This window comes from Lissotriton vulgaris, chromosome 7 (assembly GCF_964263255.1).
Source record: "Lissotriton vulgaris chromosome 7, aLisVul1.2, whole genome shotgun sequence".
Taxonomy (NCBI): Eukaryota; Metazoa; Chordata; class Amphibia; order Caudata; family Salamandridae; genus Lissotriton; species Lissotriton vulgaris.
In genome coordinates this window covers 1,021,080,527-1,021,102,343 of record NC_141695.1, presented here as the reverse complement: position 1 = coordinate 1,021,102,343, position 21,817 = coordinate 1,021,080,527, and the positions used below count along the sequence as shown (strand labels likewise).

The following is a 21,817-nucleotide window of genomic DNA, read 5'->3' as shown; positions in this document are numbered from 1 at the left end:
CTGGTCCTTCTGGGCGTATTTGTGGTGGCAATTGGTGTAAAACTTGAATGGAGTTTTGTCCATTCCTGCGCTCAGGGAGCCCCATGTGCGCATTCTTGGGTGAACGTCAAGATCTGAGAAATTCTCCTTCGTAGTCCCGGTTACCTAACTCTTAGTCGGGTGTGATGAAAACCTGTGATTTCGTTGAATTTCCTAATTTTCGACTATTACCTTTTCAAAAAAACTCTGGAAATCTTGGGTAACGATCCAGACCCAAAAGCAGAAAAAAGAATCTGAAGATGGCGACCAAAGGTGGGAGCTTCCGGAGGAACCGCGTAGACATCACAAAGGACACCAAATGGTGGTAGGTCAACGCCAACCTGGGCCACAAAAAAAAGAAAAAGACTACAGTTCCGGACCCAACCACTAGATGGTGAAATAATGTACAGCGTAGTGAATCCAGAAAGACTCACGCTGCAAAACTCAGTTTAATCAAAAGCTGGTCAGGCATTCCTAATCTTCCTTACAGGATTTTGTATAGCTAGTTTTACCAGGGTTTCAAACTTTTTTGACCAACATGCCCTTTTTCCAGAGGTATGAAACTGATTGGTGAAATGATTCATTCCCCCGATCCCTTAGCAGTTATGCCATAGTTTGGCTTGAAGTTTCTTCTATGTCTTTTGAGCTTGACCACTTGTGAGAAAACCTTTGGCTTTCTAGGGCGAAGTATTGGATGAGTCAAACGGCACAGCACATTTTGCACAATGTTGAAGTACGCAAGCTTCAATTTTCTACAAGGTTTGTACCATGACTTTGTACTTTTAATGTTATTGTGTTATAGATAAATCGGGATCTCTGCCCCACCTTTCAGAGCCCTATTACAGTGTTAAGTCCAAAAAAAGAATTTCTGTCTGCAACAATCAAGAAATGAAGACTCTTCAAAGTCTTGATGCAGACGCTTTCAATATCGCTTCCCTCAATGAAGTCTGTAATAAGATAATGAAGCTGTGGTTTCATGCGTTATGCGGTTTATGAATAAAGGAAAAGAGGGCGAAGGTTCAGGTTTCAGCTGCATGATACTCGATTGTCCAAACAAATATAATTTGCAAATTAAAATTAACTTAAGGTTTCCAAGCTCCTAATCACCTACACAGTAAACTTGAAAGATAGCCACATTTAAAATCTTTGTATAAGGTAATGTAAAAACACGAGATAGATTAAATTCACAAAAAAGAAAACATTTCACATAAAGGAACATGAAAATGTAATATACTTTACTTCTTTATCTGTGAAGTGAGATTTATCCTTTTCCTGTTCCGGTGTGAGATACAGAACTTTCTCCTCTAAGAAATAAAAGTGCAAAGAAAATAATCATAAATTAACAAGTACAAACATTTGAGACAAAACAGGCAACAGGACATTCCACACTTTGTCAACGAAGGGGTGTTTATGTCCCTTCGCCAGCGCTCTTCTAAAAGATCTAGTACACTATAAATTCAAGCATATTAAAATATTTGATCCTGTTGTGCACCCATACCGACAATGATTTTTCAGCACAATTACTGCGATTAACGGGCCCAGATCCTGTGTATCTTAATGCAACCTAAAGAGCCAATTTTAAACATGGAGACTTTTTTTTCCAAAGATTTAAACTAAATTACTCAGTACTTACGAATTCTTAAGTGACTAATACAAGGAATGCAGACAAAAAAAAATCTTGAGTGTCCAGCAAAGCGCAATATTTAAGGGTCTTCTTGGGTGTTGTGAGCAATGTAGTCATCTATTCACTACGGATAGCCAATATCAACTCCAGGACCATAAGTACAGTTTGAAAGCTATGCTTCAAATTCTTCACAACCTGAGCAGCCCATTAGTGAAATAACTTGCCAGCCCTGATGAATCAGGGTAGCAGGAGGAAAATGGAATCAGTCTAATTGGCATGGTCTGGCTTGATAGCGCAGCTGTAGCCAGACTATGTGAACATCCATGGAAAGGGGATTTGGCTCCAGCCATATTGGGAGCCAAGAGTACTTGTTTTGATTAGACTAAAGTTATGTGCTTCCACAAAAGCGGTGACCATTTTGTTTAATTATCCAGCTGCCTAAGCCTGAACTGTGAGGGGCACACACAGCACTGGATTGTTATTAAAGTATCTTAGATAACTAGATAATGTATCATTTTCTCTGGCAGCAGCATAGATGAGGGGGGCACTAATTATTCTACATGGTTTTTTTAGATCGACAAAGCAACTGTCACCTCATCTTGCTTCCACACAAATAGTATCTATTCACATGCTTTTTACTGGTATGCAGCACATTACCACACAACATTCCTTTAAGGACAGACCTATTGGTATTTTTTCATCAACATTTTAAAAAGGATTAATTTTTCTTTGAGTCTTTATACAAACTAGGAAAAGTAACCATATGTCTTGTTAGTGTGGGGAGATCAGACAAGCCGTAGTTTGAAATAAAATCCAAGGGATAAAGATTCTAAATCTAAATCTACTGCAGCGGCGAAGAAGGAGAAACGGACCACTTCATTCAGGCAAGATGTTTATTCAACCTTTACATCCAGTACAGCTACAGCAGATGACGCGTTTCGGGCTCCAGAGCCCTTGTTCACTTAGAGACTGAGTGTAAAATCGCCATTTTTAAATGCTATTACGTATCCGCCCAGATTACAAAATGCAGTCACATGACAGTAAAACTAAAAGGCAGACTTCAAACACGAATTTCTTCAATATTATATGTTTGTATCTCTTCTGCCAAGTATTATGTAGAAAAATAATAAATAAATGCACAGTACCTCATGATAAATTCAACTTGAAGAACCAATTGTCCATCTGGTTATGAAATGTTATACTATAAGAGCTCTATTGTCGAATGATTAATAATAAACTTATCCAAATCTATTTCTTCCGTTGCCACGTATTTTTCTTTTTTGTTTTGTCCTTTGCTTACATCTTGGTCTCCTTTCTTTTCTCCATTTATTTTTTATTGTATATTTTGCCTGTTTCTAGCCTCGGTCTCAAGGTATGAAGTCGTTCCTCCACTAAAAAATTCAATTCCTCTTGTAGGTTCAGTATGGTTGCAGCTGGATATCTTTCTTTCCCTTCAATGCTTGATTCGCTTGTTATCGAAATAGTATCAGTGCTAGAAACTTTCTTATTGTGGCCAGATGCACCACCAGCCATTTGAGTGTGAATAAAACTGTCCTTATCCTTGAACTGAACTTACTACGATTTTCATTGTTGTATTTGAGCGAATATAAAGATTTGTCCGCTATTATATTCTGTTTCATCACAGGCAAACTTATGAGCTTTCCGATTCTTGATCTTATCTTCATGCTTACGAAGCCTCTCATTTATCGCTTCCTTAAATCTCTTGATAAATTCAATTTCAGATATCTTTAATTCTTCTTCGATCTTTTCTATTACCTTTCGAATTTCAGAGCGATCAATGGCTGCATATTTAATAGGAATATGTACCAAATTCATCGAGGCATTGAGGTTACTTCCACCCGCCCCCCGCCCCCCCCCCCCCCCCCATTCCTTAAGCATGCCGGGATTCGGTCTGTCAAAGCTTGGTGCAAGAAGGATACGAAGACCTCTCGGCACGCGACCCACTTCCACATATTTTGTTAGAAATTTGTGCTCCCACCACTTTTGTGATTTCAAGCCTCATGCTCTTCTCCAAGTTTTTCAACAAAGTTTTTACATTGCCCTCCACTAAATGGCTGCTCCGCGAAGCGGATGGAGTATAGGATGCATTCGCTGGTTGGCTAACAAATACCTAGTCATCTGCTGCTTCGCGCGGACGTACAGTCTCATCTGACATGCTGAATGATTATAAGTTGTATGGTTTTTAAATAGCGCGCGTTGGCTTGGCGACTACGTCTTCTTTTATTGCCTTAAAACTCAACACCTTTGCATTAATGCAGTCTTACTCACCAGGGAATCCTCCAATTCAAGCGCTGACCAATTCTTTTTTTATTATAAAAACCTTTCTTGTACAGTTCAATAAAATTACAAGCACAGGCCAACAACCGCAGGGGCCGGCCGCGACACAAGAATAAGACCCACTATATTATCAAACAACACAGCTCTTCAGCTGACAACCCTGAGGTCCGGCAGCGAATCGGGATAAACATTGTATTGAACCCACAACGCGTTACAGGATAAGACGAAGGTTCCATTTTATGTTTGACCCCCCCACCCCCCAACCTAAAAGCAAGGAAAAAGAAACAGACATATCTGGTGCCATACATTTAAACACTATGAAAAAGTGAGCAGGTACAAAAAAGGAATAATCACAGATCAATTTAAAGGGAACGACCGAGACGCCTGCGCTAGAAAGCACAAAACAGGATGTACGACAAAGCAATCTATAACCCAACGCGGTCGCCCGCACACAGACGCCACCCACCCATTAACGCCAGGATAGAAAAAGAAGTACGGTTACCAGGTACTAGAATACATACGAAATCAGGATAATACCCCAACGTTATGAAAGAAGAGCGAAAGGAAAGCGTGAGATAAAGAAACCATAAAAACGAAACTAACAAAACTATAGACCCATCCCCCACATGCACCCCTGCATGTGGCTTTCGTCTAACCCCAACTAACAGCGTGCCTGTCACCCCGACTAACTAAACTACAAAAAGTAAAAGAAGAATGGAGGAGGAGAATGTCATACAAACTCCCGGTCACCTTTCCCCCCGCCTGAAACGAACAACCCCTGTCCTAAGACCACAGAGTACTCAAAAATATTATAGACAGAGCCAGACAGGGGAGACGTTGAACACCGCCCAACCTCCCGCAAGCATTACGTTAGCGAATCCCGTGTCCTCTAAAGCCCAAAGATCAGACCCAGACCAATAGTCTCATCCTTGACCCGTCTGATCTTTCATGCGGACTCTGTTCGGTAACACCCTCACCTCCCAAGGAGAGTCAAAGTTCGTAGGAAGTTCAATTAAGATTAATATGAGACCAATCGAACACATTGAGTCTCTGCAAGCATCCGCCACCGGTAAGATCTCCCTCACCAACATGCAGTCCAGACATCCTTTCCTCCGTAGATGTAAAAGAACCACAAGGGCGTGAAGGGACGGTAGTGACTTTCGGTTTTTGCTAGTCGTAGTCTCAAGGAGTGAAGAACCAGGTAGCTTCACAATAATCGGCTGCGATGGTGAATGCAGCGATACCCCAAGAGAAACAACTCCGCAAGTATTCTGCAAACAGGTCAATGACGTCAAAACTTTATCACGCACGGGGTTTCCATTCTCCTTTACTACGGGCATCGTGGGAGAATCGGTTCGTTGTAAGTCATGCAATGGAACAGAGCCCAGACTCGATCGCCCAGTTTCGATGTCACCAGCGATCATTTTATGGACAATGGTCTCCAGATGCAATTGAAGTGCCCCGATGGCGGCCATTAAGGTCTTCAAGGACGACTCTCAGTTCGTCCGATCCGCCTCCACTCGCTCGGTTCCAAGCATGGGCGGGTTCCTCAGAGTCGGGTTCTCCGGGAGAAGAGGCAGGAGCGGAGCGGACGGCAACGGAGGGTGCATTATCGGTCAGCAGTACGCCACCGAGAGTGAGGGCCCCGGCCCAGTAGACTCGGGAGGTGGCGACCGGGTCGACGGGGACTCCCTCCCACAGCCACAGACGAAGCCCATCACCACTCCTTCTGTCTAAAACAGACCAGGATGACCTCCACTGCAAGAGACCGGACCCTGTCCGAGTCCCACGGCCGATGTTATTCAACTGCATCCCGGCTGGGCAAGTACTCGAGGCCCCCGAGGCCTCAGAAGCTGGGTTAGGCCAAGATCTTAAACACGACACAACTCCGTCAATCTGGGCGATAAAATTCTCGGGACCGCACCGTCAGATTCAGCAACTGTTCATCTACATGGGGTTCGGGCGTAAAATCAGGATATCTGGCAGGATCATCAAGCAGCAGACGGAGGTCGGCGGAGCCGGGAGTCTATGCGGCCATCTTGGTTGTTGCGTAGCTCCTCCACCTCGACCGATTCTTCCTTGATGCAAACACTCGCGGCTGCGAAAGGGGGTAGCCACCAAAGTTTCACTACGAACTTACGCTGTCTGTGGAGGGACCTTTCAACAGCCAATAGTCCAGGTATGGGTATACGAAGACACCTTTGCGGCGTAGAGCGGCTTCTACCACTGCAACACACTTCGTGCACACCCGGGGTGCCGACTTCAACCCAAACGGCAGGATTTTGAACTGATAGTTGGAGGTCCCTACCCGGAACCGGAGAAATCTCCTGTGACTGAGGTGTATTGGAACATGAAAGTAGGCATCTTGGAGGTCCAACGAGCACATCCAATATCCCCCCCCTGAAATGTGGATATATTTAGTAAAGCGCCAACATGCAAAATTTTTCCTTTTTGACACACAGATTGAGAGTTCTCAAGTCCAGAATAGGTCTGAATTCTGCCTTTTGCCCCTTTTTTCTGACCAGAAAATACCGGGAGTATACCCCTTTTCCCCTTTGAGACACTGGCACTCTCTCGATAGCTGACCTCGAGAAGAGTGGCCACTTCTTTTTGCAGAAGGTGTAACTGATGATTCGAGGTTGACATCGGGGGAATAGGTAGAGGCTGATTATTGAAACGAAGACAGTAACCATTCCGAAGTGTAGATAACACCCATCTGTCGTTTGTGATGTTTTGCCACTCTTCCAAATGACCCGCAAGGCTTCCCCCCACTGGAGTGGTCCACGGCGCTGGGGGAAGGAAAGACTCATTGCTTGGACTGAGCTTTCCCGGTGTTGTTGCCCTGGCGTTGATGCCCTCCTCCTCTGGAATTACGCTTTCCTCTATACTGGGACTTTTGCTGACCCTGCTGGTCTTGACTCTTCTGCCAGTTAGGGGTTGGAACCCGCTGTTTGGAAGAGCCCTTGTTGTAGGAGCGGTATTTCTTTTTTCTTTTCGAGACCCACCGCCTTGAGAGTATCCAGCTCTGTTTTCATGCACTGGTTCTCTTCATCCGTGCTCGCTCCAAACAGCGATGTCCCCGAAAACGGGAAGTTTAGAATACGCGCTTGGGCTTCTGGTTTTAAAGCAGTTAGGCGCAACCAGGATGATCTCCTTGCCGATATTCCGTGGACATATCCATGAGCTGCCAGGGTCGCTCCATCCGCTGCGACACCTATAATTTGGTTGGAGACCTGACTGCCCTCCAGAAGGATTTCTTCAAAGTCCTTACGGTCTTCCTGAGGGACTTTGTCCACAAAACGCTGTAGATAATCCCACAGGGACCTATCGTAACGTCCCAAAATAGCCTCTGCGTTAGAAACCTTAAGAAAAGATGCTGAAGTACTGCAGACTCTTCTCCCCCACGAATCTTGCATCTTGCTGTCTTTGTCCGGAGGTACAGTAGCAGAAGAGAAAACCTCACTGGATTTCCTCGCTGCTGCGATGATTACGGAGTCCGGGGGAGGATCAGCCCGAAGAAACAGAGGGTCCTCTTCTGGAGATTTATATTTCTTCAGGATCCTCGCCGGAGCTGCTTTGACCGTTGCTGGAGTGAGGAATACCTCCATCACCGGATCTATCATGCCAGGCACTAACAGCAAAAGGGTTTAGGTGCCGACCTGTGATGCAGCGTTTCAAAAATCACCTAGGTCTTGACCTGCGAAGTTGTTAAGGGAACTCCCAGCTTTATAGCCCCTCTACCCAGTATGTCCTGAAAGGAGAAGATATCCTCGATCGGAGATGCACTTGATGAGGGGAATCCTTCAGAGTGGGCAAGTATTCTCTATGGGAGCGTGTAGGAGACGTAGAGGTAGTCTGTGATCTTTGTTCTCTCCTCCTGCTCCTAGATCTGGATCTACGCCTGGAGACACGAACTCTAGAGCGTGATCTTCCTTTGGACCTCACCGGAGAACGAGGCCGTTCTCTAGGTCTAGAGAAAGGCTTCTGCAATCGAGACGCCAGCTCTTTATCTGTAGCCCAGCTGTGCAGCGGTGCATACCATCGTGGAGACAGTCTGGTGGTAGGAGGCTGCTGTGCGGCGTTCCTCACTGGAGAGCGTGCAGGTGCTACATCCTTTCGCCCCTGTGGAGGTGAAGGGGAATGCCTTGATTCTTCGCCGCCCGACGTGTAAATGATCACACCCGGGCGAAAAGATGATCTTGATGAGGAAGACAGACTCACAGGAGAAGCAGTGCAACTGTGAGAACCACGATGCTCTGGAGTTCTCTTCCTCTTGGCAGCGTGCCCGATGCTCTCTGGAGAGCCCTGGTCCCCTTCCGCAGCTGAAGCTGTTCTTGAGGACCTCTGAGATGTAGACCCATGACTCGAAGACTGAGCCGGCCGGCTCAATGTCTCGGTGCGTTGTGCCACCACTGGCTGAGAAATCAGAAGAGATTCCGCTGGAGTCCCATGTCTCTACGTCGAACGCAAGGGGGGGGTGACGTCGACGGGGGGGGGTGACGTCGACGGGGGGGATGACGTCGACGGAGGAGTCCTAGACGCCGAGCGCCTATGACTAGACGCCGACGGAGGATGCTGGGTCGCTGAATGCCCTCGACTGGAATGCCTCAACGTCGAGCATCGATGGAGTGACGCCGACAGAGGGTGCCTCGACGTCTAGCGCCGATGACCTGGCGACGACGGAGGGTGCCTCGACGTCGAACGTCTGTGACTAGGCGTCGAAGGAGGATGCCTAGACGTCGAACGCCGGTGACTAGGCGTCGACAGAGGCTTCGGCGTCGAAGATTGGACCTGAGGTTGACGACGACGGAGGTCTCAACGTCTATCTTCTACGCTCCAACGTCGACCTCTCCCTTGACCCTGCACGTCGCCCGGTTGACGGCAGCAGAGTTACCTTGTCTCTCGACACTGAAGTCTTCAACATCGAGGGGAGTGGACTAGTAGTTGGGGGAACCTTAGACACCGATCCAGACGCCGAAGGAGAGCAAACCAGGACATCTCTCGACCTCGACCGCGCCCTCCGCTTTTTCTGTCTCTTTGGAGACCTACCTCTTCCAGAAAGCCCATAAAACCTGATTTTTTTCTCAGTCCTTGAGAATTCTACTTGACAAGGACTTAGTGATCACAGTTTTCTGGAGAATGAGAGGCAGGAAGGATACACACAGGATGTGCATCAGTCTTCGCTTTCTTCTTCCCACAGGTAGAGCAGGGATCAAAAAGCGAAGGCATTTTTGACCAAAAATTAACCTTTTTTGAGCCCAAAAAAGGCAGCACTAGCTCTCTAAAGCTAAAAGCTTTTGAGTGAAGACAAAAATTGAAGGAAGACACCAAGTATTTTTGACAAAAAGTCAAAAAAAAAAAAAAAAGGTGGGAGCTGACAGAAAGAGCCGGAAAGAACAACTGACCTAACTGTCACCCCTGAGGCATGATGAGAAGCCTGGGGTCATGGCTGCCTTAAAGGCACGGTGCCAGTTTTTAACTGAAAATGCTTTCAGTTTCTGTGCTGTTCACTTTTCTTTTTTATTTCAGTAAGTTTTTATTAAAAATTATATTTACATTGTGCGTGACATACATGGGGAGGTGATTACAGAGAAAAGAAAAGCGAGAAAAAAGGCCGGGGGCGGCATAGGTGAAATGTAGGGCAGCACATCATTCGATTATTTTGGCAATTAAAAACTTCTGGTTGCGGTTGTGCAGTTCCGGCAGTTCGTTCTTTCGTTAGTTCATGCCCTTCCATTCGATAGTCTTCTGTTTGCCCCTCCCTTCCCCCTGATGTCTTTTGATTGTCCAACGCTCACTTGCTACTTGCCCATTGCCTAAACCCCGGAGCTGAGAGAAGAAGAGAGAGTGGAGAAGCACAGGGTAGGAGTAGTAGTTGTGGTGCGGTAAGGGTGCGGTGTCCTGATATCATTCCATGGTTCAAATTGGGGCACCTTTGGCAGCGTCGCCATAGCTACGGCGGCTTGTGCGACGACTAGTAGTTGTCCAGTGATCGCCACATTTCGCATTTCTTTTGGGGTGTCTGTGTGTGCTTGGCCGTTATGGTGTCTGCTCCCCTTAGGAATGACACCCAGTTGAACCATGCTTTGAACGTGGCTTTCGCCGTGTCCTTCCAGTTATTCAGAACCGTCTTGACTGCTGCTGTCAGCAGCAGATCTATCAGGTCCCTGTCCTCTTTGCTTTTGATTGAGGGAGCCATGAAACCTATTGCCAGACTGTGGAATTCCGGGTGGAGTGAGGCGCCTGTCATGTCATTTATCAGCATGCCTATCTTGCTCCAGAACTTCTTGACTTTGGTGCAGTGGAATAGAAGGTGTGCTAGATCTCCGGTGTGTTTTTTGCAGTTCCAGCAGGAATCAATGTCTTCTATGAGCAATTTACAGAATTTATGGGTGTTTTTACTCATTAAAACACAAAGTTTAAGGACTATTTGACCTAATGTGTTTTTGTTTCCTTTCTAATTGCTGTACATATACAAGTGTTTACATTGTCTAGCCTTGGTTTTGGAGCTGCATTGGTGTGAGAAAAATGATATATGTATTTACATATATTTGGAACGAGATATGTGTTTTTTACATATATATTTTTATATCGTTTCAGGGGTCCCGCACATGGGCGGGAATATTCAGTGCTTATGACTATTGATGAGGATCCCCTGGAAGAGAACCATAACTTCACCAGCCAAGTACTCACCTGGAAACCGGTAACTCACTTACCTGCCATTGGATAACATTGACCAATTTTGAATCGAAAGTGTGAAGTTTTGAAAACTGAAAATATTCATACAAAATTAGCCGAATTCCGAAGTAATCACCTGTGATCAGGGGAGAAGCCTGTAATGTACCTTTCAGCCGAGTACTGAACCACAAAAGTAATCCTTACCGGGTTTACTAGTAATCTGTATTTTCTCCATAGGAACTTAGTGTCTGCTTTTCTATGAAATTTCTTTCAAGTGTCTACTTTTGAAAACTTGAAATATTCTTTAAAAATACTGAAACGCAATTACCTACCTGTTCTAAGTTAAGACCCCAGTGCTGGCCCTAGGAGACCAGTGCTGGATTACAAAAGTAACGTGATCTTACTTTACCTGCAACTTGAATTTTCTCCCATTGAATAACATTGTAAGATTTACATTGAAAAGTTTTTAAGTATTAACTTTTAAAACCGCTTTATATTCATGAAAGTTCTTTACAGTAACCAAAACGTTTTTGCTAATCTGGTTTCAGCTTAGACCCCAGAACCTAATCTAGGATTTAGCCCTGGAACTACTAAAGTAATCTACACTGTAATTAACTGTACTTTTCTGATAATAATCCATTGAGCTCAATGCTAAAGTGTCTAGACTTGTGTTTCCTTCAGCAACCCCTGTACCTATTGTGTTCACATCCCTTATTGCTTCCTTGCAAAGTAATTACATGAAAGTATTCATACCTAGCAGAGTATACTTTTATGCCTGCTGGTTATAAAATTAAAACCACTACATCTTTGGATATAACAACCATTGGCCTGGAGGTTGAGTCTTTGAGTGTGTGAAATCTTTTGACGACAAAGTGTGTACAACAAATGGTTTGCACTGCCCTCTGGTACTGCCTTACTGCTAGACCAAGCTACCAATTTGGAGAGTAAGGTCAGTGCTGATTTTAACCTCTGTTATACCTCTGGGGTTTGTGGACTCTATACACACTGTACTTCCTTATTGCCCAGTATATATAGAGCTACTTTCTCACACTACCGGACCGGTTTTAATCACCACATTTTCATCACCGCACCACATCTACACCGGTTAGGCTCCTCACTGCACCATACAGCAAGGACCAATACACCTCCGCCAAAGAGCCCCTCATTGGGTATTGCAGCGCCGACCCAACGAGGACCAGGCCCAAATGATGAAGCAGGACACCTAGCTGGCTGGGTGTGTGAGGGCCCTAGTTCTGAATGGAGGAATCCCCATCCCTCCCTTCTCTGTAGGGCTACCATGTCTGTACATGGCACCTACTTGTATCTCTCTCTACCCGAGTCTCTTGACCCCCCTCAGGAACTGCATACCCTCTTCCTTCAACACATCTGTGTACCATGCCTACAACCCACTGCCATGGCATAGGTCGGTCACCCCTCTAGCTGGGTGCACTAAACCAGTGGTTAGGGTACAGGTGCATGAGCCCTGTAACCCTACAGTACTCCGGTCCATTCCTGGGCACTGCTAGTGCAATGCTGCCATTAAGAGTATATGGTGCTGGGAGTTTGTCCTTACGAACTCCACAGCACCATAATGGCTACACTGAAAACTGAAATTTGGTATCAAACTTTTCAGCACATTAAACCCACACTGATGCCAGTGTTGGATTTAAAGAAAAATGCACACAGAGGGCAGCTTAGATATGCCCCCTAAAAACTAACCTACCACTATCGTCCAGGCTGAGTGGCTGCTTTCAGCTGCCACCATCAGACATGGGTCGGAACCATGGGTCGAGAGCCTGCTGCTCCCCAGGGCCTGAAACAACGCACATCCTTGGCCAAGCCTTCTTCCCCAGGATGGGCAGGGTTCACAAAGGGGAAGCTTCAAAGGTTTGCCGCATTTGTGAGCTTCAGCAGGCTACTTGCTGCTCTCAGCAGAAACTGGTCCCCACTGGTTCTGACCCCCACATTGGTCGGGAGAACCGGCAAAAAAACAAGTAAAGGAAAGAGGGGTGCCCACCTCTGCCAACTCCACCTCTCAGGTGGGGGAGGCGAGGGGAAGCACAACTCTCAGTCCATGCCATCTTGAAGATGGGACTCAGCCAACCAGGGACAGGCTCATGCCCCACTCCCACTGGAGGGTGGCATAATAGGGGGTGTACCCAACCCAGGGAAGGGACCCATTGGTCCCTGCCTTTTACCTACTTGTAACACCCCTAAATCTAGTATTTAGGGGCACCCCTGAACCTTGCTTCCTCAGACAAGAAGGACCGAACAGCAGTGCAGGAGCTAAAAAAAGGAAGACGCCCAATGACTTGGCGCCAGCCCTACCAGTCTGTCTCCACCTCGAACCTACTCCTGCAAAATCCCGGTGTGTCCTGCAGCCAGCAACCTCAAAAACCACAGAGGACCTGCCTTCCTACAACCACAAAGATGGTCTCCTGTGAACACCGGATTTGTTCATCTGCAACCTCTGGACTTGGACGGAAACCACAAATCCGCACCACTCTGCACCCACCGTCCACGGCCCGGGAAACCACCACAAGGTGGTCATCCTGGCGATCCCGACCGGAGAATAGGCGACCTCTGACATGCCTCAAGCCTCCAGCTGATGCCTGCAACCTAAATCCAGAAGGTCTGCCAAACAGCGACCAGGAGCTGGAAGAAAGATCCAACCCCCAAAGGCACCCCTGCACCAGATGCCCCCAGCCTTAGGTGCCCAAACAGACAGTGCCTAACCAACCCCTAATCCCTCAACTTACCTCTTGAAGCTGTGCTTACAACCAGAGGACCTTTGTCCTCAAGCCTGCAGTTAGTTTGCAAACTGGAGGTTCCCCATTTAAAACAGGGCGCCAGACGTTGAAAAGGCACCCTGCATCCGGCCACCCTAGTGACGCTGAGGGTGCACTTTTGGTGCTACTTTGTTTACCTATTTGCCCTGAGCTAAAGTCCAGGAGCTAGGCTCCCACACCGAAGTGGCCTGCTAGTCAGCAGCCACCAACCGGAAGCCCCGAATCCCCCATTGGATATCATTGGGCCTCAGCACTCTGCACCCAGCCACCCTAGTGCCGCTGAGGGTTTAACAAGAGTGCATCCTTGACCCTGGGGGACCCCCGAGTCTTCGTTCCAGAACCTCAACGCTGTAGGAAACTGGCTGTATATATACACTACACCAAAATGAGGTACAGGGTGTATAGAATCCAGGTGACCACAGAGGTAGGCAGAGGTTAAAATTAAATAGAACCTTACTCTCCATTTGTGGTAGTGTGGTCGAGCAGTAAGGCAGTATCAGAGGACAGTGTTAAGCATTTGAGGTACACACTCAAGTTAGCAAATTAATTCACACACAATAACTGAACTCTAGGCCAATTAGGTTTGTATAAAAATATATATAGTGTTATTTTTAGAACCAAGTAAGCCTGGCACAGGCAAGCATTAAAAACTTTTCACAGTTAGTTGATATAGAACAGTTTGAAAATGCAATAGAAATTGTTCTTCGTTTGATTTACAGGGGATGCATTAGGTTGCAACCCTTAGCAAATACAGTACATTGAAATGAATAGGCTTTTTCAGTAAATTACAGGTAAGTTACTTTTCTTACTCAGTGCTGGATACCTGAATTCAGCACTGGGACATTTCCTGTAAACAGGTAAGTAAATAAGTTTTGGTTATTTGTGCGATTTTTAAATTTCTTAACGGAAGAAAATTGTCAATGTTATCCTATGAAGGAAAAACAGGTTATCATTTCACAGGTAAGTAACCTACTGTGGGAATTAAGTTTCTGGACTTAGACTCAATCAGTGATGCACTGTTGTTGCACCCTCAGCGGCACTAGGGTGGCCGGGTGTAGAGTTTTGAGGCCCAATGTTATCCAATGGGGGATAGGGGGCCTCCAGTTGGTGGCTGCTGGCAATCAGGCCACTAGGTTGTGGGAGCAAAGCTACTAGGGTTAAGGTCCGGGCAAATAAGGAAACAAAGTAGCACAAAAAGGTGCACCCTCAGCGGCACTAGGCCAGCAGGGTGCAGAGTATCGACGTCTGGCTCCCTGTTTCCTATGGAGAACCTCTGGTTTGATAAAGCACTGCAAGCAGAGAGACTAAGGACTTCTGGGTGTGACCACCACTTGGAGGTAAGTTGGGAAGTTAAGGGTTGGTTAGGCACCGTCAGTTTGGGCACACAAGGCCTTGGGGTGTCGGGTGAAGGGATGCCTTTTGGGTTCGGATCTTCGTAACAGCTCCTGGTCGCGGTTAGGGGGGCCTTCTGGATTTAGGCTGCAGGCGTCGGCTGGTGGCTTGAGGCAGATCAGGGGTCGTCTGATCTAGAGTCAGGATCGCCAGGGTGACCTCCTTGTGGTGTTTTTCCACTTGGGTTTGGCGGGTGCAGAGTGGGCTGGATTTGCGGTCTCTGGATGCTGCCAGAGATTGCAGTTGAACAAATCCGGTGTTCACGGGAGAAGCATTCTTTGGTAGTGAAGGCAGGCAGGTCCTCCAGGGTTTTTGAGGTTTTTGGCTGCAGGACACATCGGGATTTCGCAGGAGAATGTTCGAAGGGAGACAGCCCAGTAGGGCTGGGGCCAAGTCAGTGGGCGTCTTCCTCTTATTAGCTGGCTGCACGGCTGTCCGGTCCCTCTTCTTTTCTTCTTGTTGTCAGGCTGGATCTGAGAAAGCAAGGTTCAGGGTGCCCCCGAAATACTAGATTCAGGGGCTTACAGGTAGGTAAGGGAAGGGACAAAAGGAACCCTTCACTGGGGTGGGTAAATTCCTATTGTGCCACCCTCCAGTGGCAGGGACTCGAGCTTGTGCTTCACCTCACCTCCCTCACCTGAGGGGTTGAGTTGGCAGAGGTGGGCACACCTCTTTCCCTCACTTGTTTTTCCCACCGGTTCTCCCGTCCAAAGTGGGGGGTACAACCAGTGGGGACCAGTTGCTGAAAGCAGCAAATGGTCTGGGGAGGCACACAAAGGTGGCATGCCATTGAAGCTTCCCCTTCGCAAATGAACCCTGCCCATCATGTGGGAGGGGGCTTGGCACCTCGTCCCAGGGGGTGCATTGTTTTCCCCCCTCCCCCCAGAGAGCAGCAAAAACAAGTCTGTTTGTGGCAGCCTAAGCAGCCACTCAACAGAAGTTGGTGGAGTTTCAGTTGTGCATTTTACATTAAATCCCACACTGGCATCAGTGAAGGTTTAATGGAATGAGAAGTTTGATACCAAACTTCCCAGTCTTCAGTTTAGCCATTATGGTGTTGTGGAGTATGTAATGACAAACTCCCAGCATCGTATACTCTTAATGGCAGCACTGCATTTACAGTGCCCAGGAATGGACTTGGGCACTTTCGGGGTACATGGCTCATGCATATGTACCCTCACCACTGGCATAGGGCACCCAGCTAGAGGAGTGACTGATTCATGCCATGTCGACTCTTCACCTTGTTCTGCACCTAGACACGCAGCCTGCAAAGACAGTGTGTGAATGTCAGGGTAAAGGACCTCTAAGGGTGGCACAATAAGTGCTGAAACCCTTATAGGCCTTCTCTGGTCACAGTGCCCTGGGTACCTATAAATCGCAATACATTTACATTTACCATTTACCAGGTGCTGACATGTGGCCAGAAATGCCGATTTGGTTTAGGCTTCCATGCAGTTTTAGGGAAGGAACATAGGCCCTGGGTACCTGATTAGCAGGAACCCAGGGCACACTCAGTCAAAGAACATCAGCAATTCAGCAAAAAGTAGGGGCATACCATGCAAGACAAAGAGGGAACTTTCTCACAAACTCGCACTACCAAATACTTACATCAAAACCGATAACACTATTTTCCGCCATAGGATAAAATTGACTGACTTTCTTGGAAAAGTTTCCAAGTGTGGAGTTTGAAAACCTAAAGAAATTCTTTAAAATTGCACTTAAAATAAAGATTGTACTTCCCTGTTTGCAGGAAATGTCCCAGAGTAGTATCCAGGTATACTACTCGGAGTAAGAAAAGTATTCTAAAAAATAACTTGCCTGTTAATTTACTGAAAAGCCCATTCAAGTCAATGTACTGTATTTACAAAGTATTGCATTCCTCTGAAACCATACTGCAAGTCAAAACAAAGTGCATTTACCATTACAAATCCAAACTGTATTTCAACTGTATACTTGCTGCAAAGTACTTATCACTTACCCTTGTCAGGCTTGCTTGGTTCTAGAAAATAAAATACCTCAAAGAATATTTTTATACAAAAACAATTGGTCTGAAGTTCAGTCCGAGTGTGTGAATTCATTTGCGGACAGTGTGTGCAACAAATGCTTAACACTGTCCTCTGATACTGCCTTACTGTTCGACCACCCTACCTCAAATAGAGAGTGAGGTGCTATCTAACTTGATCTCGGCCTACCTTTGAGGTTCCACTGGACTGTGTACAGTAAACCTCATTTTGATATAATATATACATAGGCAGCTTCCTTCAACTATCCCAACATGCACCATTCTGCCTACTTCCAATATGGCAGAACCCCCATCTCTGCATCCAGAGCTCGCTAGCCCAATGAAGAAATGTGGCTAACAAGGCTACACGGCCCTGGAAAACCAATTTGAAAATTGGCTTCCCCTTACTTATCCCTAGTAGCAGCATTCCTACCTAAACAATAGAGCAGGCCCTCTCCCAGTTGTTCCCTATTTGCCCTTCAAAGAAAGCTTCAGTTTTGAAGCTCGCCTTTTGAGCCAACACCCATATGGCATCCTGCAGGAGGGAGGCAACACCTCTCTCCTGACCATTCCCCCATTGTCTCCTGTCCTTGAAGTCATTAGCACATCTTCCCAAAAGGTGAGAAATCTGTCTGCGGGACAGACCCTGTGTACAACAGTAAACAGGCACTAGAAAGCTTGGGCAACTTAAAGTGGCAACTTCTCAAGTTGCACTTTGCCCCCCTGTCACATTAATTTAGACTCAACCAACAAATCAAATTTAATACACAGCTTCTTTTGATACCTTACAGTACCAACTTTAGCAGTCCCATTCAGAATTTAGCAGGGCTGAGATGTCAGCCTGTAAATCTGTATTTGTCAAAGAGGCCACTGGTCTTTTCACAGTAAAATGTCAAATTTGGGCTTTTCCTGCTAGAACATGTAAAAGTAAATTTTTCACTCTTCAATATACAGCACCCTGCCTTAGGACTTGTAAGGTCTACCTCACGGGTGAGATACTAAAAAGGGAGGTTTGGGCCGTCATTGCCTTAAATGACAAAGTCGAGCTAGCAGTTTTAAACGGTCCTTCCTGTCTGCAGTGGCAGACTGGGAGCCATGTTTTATATTGTCATACGAGTGGTCGCACAACTAGTGCTGCAGTCCACAAGAGGCACCTAAACTTACAGGTCCTAGGTACCCACCTGGTACCTCATACAAAAGACTTGAGAAGGTTGAGCTATTCCAATTTTGGACAATACAAATAAACAGACACCATTTTAAGGATCAGAGCACAGCAGATGCAGTGAGTCCTGTTTAGCAGGGCGGAGGGCATTTTAGAGTCCTTAAACCAGTGGGACAAAAAGTGTGGGTAAACCTGCCAAAAGCCATTTTCTTCACACCGATGAATAAGGTATTAAGCAAGACTGGAACTTTCAAAAAGCTCTGTAAATGTGAAGGAATTTGAAATGCAAAGCTAAAAAGTACGTTAATATCCATCTCAATTCATGGGAGCAGCGCAACAGCAAATTAAATCTAGAATGGACAAACTGTGGCCTAAATTGAAGGACATATGAGCCTACAAAAACAGAATGCATTATGAGCAAAAAAAAACAAGTTCATACGGTAGAGACTAGCATATCACTTTCTCCTTCAAAGCAAAAGCCAAATAGTGAAAGCTCCAGCCTTCCCATTAATATTAAAAGTTTGATCGTGGAAGTTACCTAGGGGGTCCTCTGCTTCCAACAGTGAATCAGTGGGGCTCCACCAAAGTCAAACTGTTAAGGACCCATCTTTGTCAACAAGAGAAATGTAAAACAATTACATGTTCGCATTTAAAGGTTCACCATTATAGTTCACTTACCTTCAGAGCCATTACAGCGAAGCACGTATCTCATGATATCCAAGTTTTCATACACTATCAGAATTTCCACGGCACCCATTTCCAAGGCCTTTAGAGTGTCTTCAACGCCAAAGCAATACTTCCCAGTATCTTGACTGATCTCATCAAAGTATCTGCCTGCATTTTTCAAAATTAAAAAAGTTTTAGGAGCAAATTAAATCATTAAAATGTGCATTCTTACAGTTATTAGAGATCCCCAAAGACCTAATAAAACGTTGAGAGCAGGGACCCCAATTCAACAAGATAATTTCTGTACTGGGAGAATGGTAATGCCTCTAAATATTCAGGTTAGTCATCCATAATAAGAAAGGTCTGTAACCTGCAAACCATTGTGTTGGCAGTTCAACATTTCTTTGAGACATTTAATAAGGGGACATGGCTTGGACAGGTACGGAAAAAGATATACTTTATCTGGCTCCTGTCCGGTGCAACAGACCAGTGGCAGTAATGAGGTGAGAGAAGCCGTCTGAGACCTTCCCAGCAACCATAAAAATAGTAAGAGGCAAAGATTAAGGCAAGCATGCCATTGAGGGAGGATCTCTAAGGCCTTGAGAAGAGAGGAGGGTAAAAAGGCTTTGTTCACTCTTGACAAGTGGACGAGCAAGGGGAAATGGATAGGGCCGAAAATAAGGCGACCTAGCCCTGGCACACAAAGGGAACGGGGATGCAAAGTCGCCATTCCTGCATGACGGAAAAAGGCACCAAGATGTTTTTAGAGACACCCAATACTGAAAGCAACCGTCCTGAGGAGGTGGGGTGATCGGGAGGTAGGAGAAGGATTGGATTGGATTGGGGGCACGTTAGGAAGACAAATCCATCAAAGTTTGGAAGGCCCAGTGGAGAGCTGCAGACAGACAACATTACAGTAAGGAAGTGTTTGAAGCTAGCTCTTTATAGTGGAACAAAACGAAATGCACTGTGTGAAGATTCCAGGCAACCCTTATTTGTTTACTGAGGAAAAAATTAGAACACTAAATGCTCTTTTGTGGTAGGTGGGGAGAGCAGTTTAGGCTTATTGGAGAGTAGATCTAAGCATATCTTGTGATCACAGAGGCAATAAATGACACTCAAGAATAAACCAGAGACCAAATTAGAAAAATAAGTCCTATTTTTATGTAAATTTTGATTCCAATAAATTAAATATCAAGTACTATTTTTAAAAATCGATTTTTACAGGCAAGTAAAAGGTTCACTTAAATGAGTCTTTACACAACAATGCTTAACTATGGAGAAAAAAAGACATATGTTGCATACCGTTATTTACGGTCAGTGTCTTGGGAACTGCTTCTGGACTTAGGGGACCAAGTTCCTAATTGCCACTAGCAGTTACTCGTTATCTGCCGTTGGGTGTCCAAGTGCAGAGGTGCTGTTCGGGTTGGTAGTTTTGAGCGCTATGCAGGTGGAAAGAACGGGGGACCACCTAAAAAAACAGGCAGCAAGGGTGGACTTTGGGACAAGTCCGGGAGTTCCCATCAGGGTGCTCAAGTCACAAGGATCCTGGGAGCGAGCAGGCACAGCCAGTTCGCTGGAACCCGGGTTGGGGCGCTCGGGTGCAGAGTAGGTAGGTCGGCTGGGCTACCTGTGTCAAAGAACCTCATGGTTGTCAGTCTCACCGGTTGAGGGTGAAAAATCAAGACAGATGGGACACTCTGGAAGAGAGTCTCTGCCGTGCCGACGTCACTTGACGGCTGCTTAGTCTCGGTACTGTGAGTGACAACTGGAATTACACCGGCCTCAATTGCTGCAAGGGGTCCACTCCCCAGGTATTGGGGCTGTGTGGCTCTGGTCGGTCCTGGTGTCCTATCACTCGGTGGGGGAACAGATCTGACCTTTAGGAGCACAGGTACCTCTTCCTGGAGGGCTAATGCATAGGGCTGGCTGGGGAGCAACAACAAGATAAACCAGACTCCGCTTCTTCAGTGCCTTCCGGACTGCAGGGAAGGAGCTCCTATAGTCCAAAGGAGATTGCTGGCAATTTGCAAAGGGCTGTCAGCCTACCGGGATTCTTGGAAGTTGCTCAGCTGCAGGTTGAAGCAAAACCAAAGGGGATGATGGACGGAGTGTTGAAAATTGCAAGCACTTCCCCCCCCCCAGTCAACTGAATTGGGTTGAATCCATCATTCTTTAGCTCACTCTGCCACCCCAGTTCAGACATGGCCATATGCAAATCAGACTGACCATGTGCCTCAAGGGAACACTCCAGCCGGAACCGCCAATCCACGTCTTCCCTGGACCGCAAACAAGCATCCTGGGACCAGTTTCGGGTTCATAACAATCAGCCAGGCTATCTTGAATCCAGTGGCAAAGTGTGCAAGGGACCCACATCTGGGCATACTCTGCCAACTTAGGGCGAACTTAGCAAAACCAAAGGGGATGATGGCTGGAGTGTTGAACAATGCAAACACTCACCCCAGTCAAATGATCTGGGTTTAATCCATCATCATTCTTTAGCTCACTCCGCCACCCCAGCTGCAGGTTGAGTCACATTTGTCTAGACTGGTGCAGGCAGAGTTAGGGCCAAAAGTGCACAGCGAGTCTACAGTTCTCACTCGGTTTCAGCTCTTTGTCCTCTTCTTTTGGATCCATCAAAATCTAAGTTCCTGGTACCCTAGGTGCCCCATAATGCTCAATTTGGGGTGTTAAGGGGAGTGACAGGGAGTAGCCAATGGGCTACTTAACTTTAGAGTGACAACAGCCTCTATATGACCACGAAGTGGGCATACCCCTTATTCAGTGAACTTAATTCCACCAAAAAACAAAATGGTGAAATTCTCGCTTTCGTGTTCACATCAGGTAGCCCACCTCAGCAGTGTTACTAGCCTGATGGGGAACACACCTTCTGACTAGCTAATTTTCCTGCCTGTGCTGGTTCCAAGTGGGCCTCAAGGGGTGGCATCTCCCAAGTCTTGGGGAAGCAGGGATCACATGCAGAGGCCTTTGAAGCTTTCTGCCTTGATTTGAGGATTATTTACTGTAGTGTAGGAAGCTGGCTCTGTATATACTATACTAAAGTAAGGTATAGTGTGTACAGGGTCCAGTGGGGCCCCAAAAGTAGGCAGAGGCTAAAGTAGATAATACCTTACTCTCCATTTGTAGTAGCGGGCGAGCAGTAAGGCATTATCAGCGGGTAGTGTTAC

The 21,817-nt window shown here is 46.2% G+C and overlaps 1 protein-coding gene across 2 annotated transcripts in view; it reads right to left on the bottom strand.

The window, feature by feature from the left end:
- The window catches only part of ETF1 (eukaryotic translation termination factor 1), a 193,322-nt gene that overhangs the window by 90,482 nt on the left and 81,023 nt on the right, over positions 1 to 21,817 (bottom strand). For both annotated transcript variants that reach the window (XM_086931443.1, XM_086931442.1), the window contains 2 exons: positions 18,642 to 18,797; positions 1,258 to 1,322 (listed from right to left, as the gene is read on the bottom strand). In XM_086931443.1, the coding sequence (XP_086787569.1) occupies positions 1,258 to 1,322; positions 18,642 to 18,797 (221 nt within the window). The remainder of the gene's footprint in view (positions 1 to 1,257; positions 1,323 to 18,641; positions 18,798 to 21,817) is intronic.